Raw genomic sequence first — 1,127 nt, 5'->3', positions numbered from 1 at the left:
GGGGGGGGGCGCTCCTCAGCGGGGGCCAGAGGGGGCGGGGGATGCAGGCCAGGGTGTTAGCAGGGATGAGGCCCGGTGGGCCAAGGTCACCCCGCAGGCAGTCTTGTGAAAGCCAGGTCTCCTTCCCCCAGGGCAGCCACCGTGGGAGAGAAAGCCCGCTGGGTCAGGTGGTGAGTCTTGGGGGAGAGGAGGTGAGGAGGCCAGGCCAGGCTGGCACCCAGGCAGAGTGGCACATCCCCTCCCCTCCCCCAGCCCCCTGGGGACACAGACAACTCCCAGGCACCATCGGTGGCCGAGGCACCCTGCCCCCGGGGCTGCCCTGTTAGGAAGGGGCTGGCGAGGTCTTACCTGCGTCTCCGTGAGACTCTCGAGGGCTTGCATCACAGACTGCTCCGGCCTTGAGGCCTGAGACTACAAAGAGAGGCAGGAGAGGGGCCTGAGTGTGGGGTCGGAATCGCAGGCTGGAGCATGGGGTGGGGAGGGCCCTGCTGGCTGGCGGAGTGGGGGCCCCAGGTGGTGTGTGTGCGCGGACAGGTGCCGAGGGAGGGGCTACTGCCTGTGTGCGGGGGCCTCGGGGGGCACGCAGCCCCATGGCCATTTACCATGAGGCCCGCTTCCACGGTGGGTACCAAGGTCAGCTTGCTGCCATCACCCACGCCGAACTCCTGCAGCTTCCCCGAACTGAGCCGGCTGGGGGGAGGAAAGAAGAGCATGAGACTCCGCGGAGACGATACAGGGCCGCGGAAGCAGAGGCCGCGGGGGAGGGCTGTGCTTGTGTGGGGAGAGACGGATAAGTTCCCACCCCCAACCCTTCCCGGCTTCCAGATCCAGGGCCCTGAGCGCATGCAGAGGTCTCTGTCTGGTACTGGGAGCCCCATCCTGGCGATTCGGACCCCTTCCCTCCAGTGGAAACCCCGCCCTGGACTCTGGCACTCTGGCACCCCCTCTGCACCCCAACCAGGCACTTTCCCCTCGTCTGGGCCCCAGTGTGCTCTATGCCACCTTCCCCCCGCGCCCCCAGAGCAGCCCCTGCCTCCAATTCCCCAACTCTAGCCCTGGCTCGTCTTTGTGGGCGCCACGGGCTTCGGCCCGAGAAGAGGCCCTGGGGGCTGCGCCGGGCCGGGCTC

General features: G+C 68.3%; 1 protein-coding gene across 1 annotated transcript in view; it reads right to left on the bottom strand.

The window, feature by feature from the left end:
• MIDN (midnolin) overlaps positions 1–1,127 on the bottom strand; it is a 13,127-nt gene that overhangs the window by 8,864 nt on the left and 3,136 nt on the right. Inside the window, exons 2-3 of the mRNA XM_011997464.1 lie at positions 603–690; positions 349–411 (exon numbers count right to left, since the gene is read on the bottom strand). Of these exons, the coding sequence (XP_011852854.1) occupies positions 349–411; positions 603–690 (151 nt within the window). The remainder of the gene's footprint in view (positions 1–348; positions 412–602; positions 691–1,127) is intronic.

Source organism: Mandrillus leucophaeus, unplaced genomic scaffold, assembly GCF_000951045.1.
Source record: "Mandrillus leucophaeus isolate KB7577 unplaced genomic scaffold, Mleu.le_1.0 Scaffold54, whole genome shotgun sequence".
In the NCBI taxonomy this organism is placed as follows: domain Eukaryota; kingdom Metazoa; phylum Chordata; class Mammalia; order Primates; family Cercopithecidae; genus Mandrillus; species Mandrillus leucophaeus.
Note: the sequence above shows the minus strand (reverse complement) of the source record. Positions and strands in the feature narration are given on the sequence as shown.